Below are 2,619 nucleotides of genomic sequence, written 5' to 3'. Positions count from 1 at the left end.
ATATCTGACATACAGGCAGGGGAAAATGCAAGTAAAATTAGGTATGTCAGACAACACACACACACACACACACACACACACACACACACACACACACACACACTCTCACACACACACACACACACACACACACACACACACACACACACACACACACACACCACACACACACACACACACACACACACACACACACACACACACACACACACACACACACACACACACACACACACCAGAAGTCACAGATCTGTACCTCAGAACTTCCAGGAAGTAGCGAGAAACAAACTCAGTTGCTTGAGTGCAAGTGTTCAGAAGTGCATGGGATGTCACAGAGCCCGGGCTCCTTCAGGATTCAGCACTTTTCTCCACCATGATCAACACTTACCAGACTAGTGTTGCTGCACCGCCGGTGCCTCCACGCCTCAGCCGGTCCCAACAGGTCCTCTTCCCGGCTCCATCACAAAGCCACAGCAAGTCTCTCCTCAGGTTCCTGGCCGGTGTAGTGGTGCTGCACTTATTCCTTTCAGTCGGAGGATTCATCTACCTGAAGCAAAATGACACAATGGTAAAATAAAAGGACAATTTTTTTTAAATGTACTAATAGTTGGTGCTACATGTGTTATTACAGATATTATATAGCAATGTTTCAATACATTACAAGTTAACATGTTTTACTTTGCACTTACTATATAACAGTACAAGTTTGAAGTCCTATTGTTATTTTAAAATAAATCTAAAACTAGTGTAAACACTCTTTCTGTTCTATTACAAAAATAAATAGATCTTTAAATTCTTATTTCAGATGAATTGAATGCTATTGAAATAGATCTGTCAGATCAGTGTAAAAATATAACCAGCATGTCAATGAAACTGTGCAACAGGAAATGCTCTTGAACAAACAAGTGAACTGTGATATTCACAGCGCAGTCATGTGTTACAAAATGAGCGTTTTGCAAACAAAAATTATCACAACATTTAATTATGAATATTAAACATTTGCAATAAGAATCTTTAGAAATTCATCATATTGTACTGCTTGTTCCTGATCTACTACTTTTTTCCCCTCCCATCAGCATCCATCACAGCTCCCATCAGGTGAAGGAAAAGGTATGTTAATTGAATTAATCTATTCCTGAAAGTAATATTAACAATGTTTAGTAGGTTGCATAAAAATGTGCAATCTCACCTGTGTCTCTGATCAGATGTTTGTTCTCTTCTCCAGTTGCCTATCGCTCATCAGGAAAGCAGGAAACATCAAACAGAGCCCTGGCCCGCATGGTAGTCTGGCAGCAAACAGCTCATAAATGTGCGTAAGGAATATTAAAAACAACATACTTTTTGGATATATGAAATGTAGTAAAGATATTTTTTAGATGGTTAAAATATATGTTACTTAAACTTCTCCCTGTGTCTCTCCAGCGGGTTATCTCCAGTGGGACATGGACCACTCAGTTTTAAAGAGCGTCAGTTACTACCACAACATGTGGTTGACCATCGAGCAGCCTGGCGACTACTACGTCTACTCCAGGGTGACCTTCTCCAAGGGCGACCCCAAGCTGCCGCTGGTCAGCATGGTGAAGCTGAGGGAGAGTGAGAAGAGAGAGGAGAAGATAGTGATGCGGGCGTACTGCAACCTGGACAGCAGCAGTGTGTCTCAGCTGTGCACGGCCACACAGGGAGAGCTGGTCACACTGGAGAAAGGGAACCAGCTCAGTGTCTGGTTACCAGACCTTTCACTGGTGAACTACGAGGACGGGGCCACAACCTTTGGGATTTTCAGACTGTAGGACCCCTGGACCTAAGTGGATGTACTTGGATTTAAATCTACAGAGAACACTGTTAAATAGACTGGATCAATTATCAAACCAATGGGTTCTGATCTTCGTAGAGACCTTTCCTAAAATATAATTTATTAAATCAGATTTAGTTGTGTTTTTTTTTTTTATGGCAACGATGTGGAAGATTGTTCTGTATTTATTATTGTAAACGATGTTGTATGGCTGTGAAATGAAACTTTGATATTTAATCCTAAAGATGTCTTCTCTTTTTCATCTGCTTTATTTTAACGAGTTAGAAGTTATGTTGGTCTGCACACATTGGACCAAAATAGCCGGTCCGGAACATTCAGGAAAATGCAAAATATTTAAATCGGTGTAAAGGAAAGATGTGTAAGGCAAGGCAAGGCAAGGCAAGTTTATTTATATAGCACCTTTCAAAACAAAGGCAATTCAAAGTGCTTTACAAAACTGAAAGACATTAAGAAAATGACATTTAAAAACAAAATAATAAAGAAAAGAAAATAAACATTAAAAGAAAAAAAGTACATGAATAAAAGTTACAGTGCAGTTTAAGATATGAATAGTTCAATTAAAAGCAGCGGCAAAAAGAAAAGTCTTCAGCCTGGATTTAATAGTCAGAGTTGCAGCGGACCTGCAGGTTTCTGGTGAAGACGTTTTATATATTTTTTAAACTCAGTTTTAGTCCTGAAAAATCTGAATTACAACAGCTGATCAGGTGATAAAACATTTAAAGTAGTAGTAGATCAAAGACTATCACATTCTTCTGAAATTCACAAAATGGTCCTTCACAGGCTACTCAGAAATCAAACTTCTTCAC

The 2,619-nt window shown here is 39.3% G+C and overlaps 1 protein-coding gene across 1 annotated transcript; it reads left to right on the top strand.

The window, feature by feature from the left end:
* Positions 1 to 298: 298 nt before the first annotated feature.
* On the top strand, positions 299 to 2,287 carry cd40lg (CD40 ligand). The gene is made up of 4 exons (XM_034202844.1): positions 299 to 568; positions 1,077 to 1,110; positions 1,226 to 1,309; positions 1,423 to 2,287. Exons 1-4 carry the CDS (start codon positions 374 to 376, stop codon positions 1,788 to 1,790), a joined length of 681 nt encoding a protein of 226 aa, XP_034058735.1. The 5' UTR covers positions 299 to 373; the 3' UTR covers positions 1,791 to 2,287.
* Positions 2,288 to 2,619: the final 332 nt, after the last annotated feature.

This window comes from Gymnodraco acuticeps, unplaced genomic scaffold (assembly GCF_902827175.1).
Source record: "Gymnodraco acuticeps unplaced genomic scaffold, fGymAcu1.1, whole genome shotgun sequence".
NCBI classification, from domain to species: Eukaryota; Metazoa; Chordata; class Actinopteri; order Perciformes; family Bathydraconidae; genus Gymnodraco; species Gymnodraco acuticeps.
The sequence above is the reverse complement of the archived record's forward strand: the minus strand, read 5'-3'. Positions and strand labels throughout refer to the sequence as shown.

Excerpts from the sequence above, each read along its gene's own strand:
- cd40lg (XM_034202844.1), top strand. The coding sequence starts at position 374 with ATGATCAACACTTACCAGACTAGTGTTGCTGCACCGCCGGTGCCTCCA. Across the intron at positions 569-1,076 it reads TGAAGCAAAATGACACAATG|CATCCATCACAGCTCCCATC; the intron begins GTAAAATAAAAG and ends CCCTCCCATCAG. Across the intron at positions 1,111-1,225 it reads CCCATCAGGTGAAGGAAAAG|TTGCCTATCGCTCATCAGGA; the intron begins GTATGTTAATTG and ends TCTCTTCTCCAG.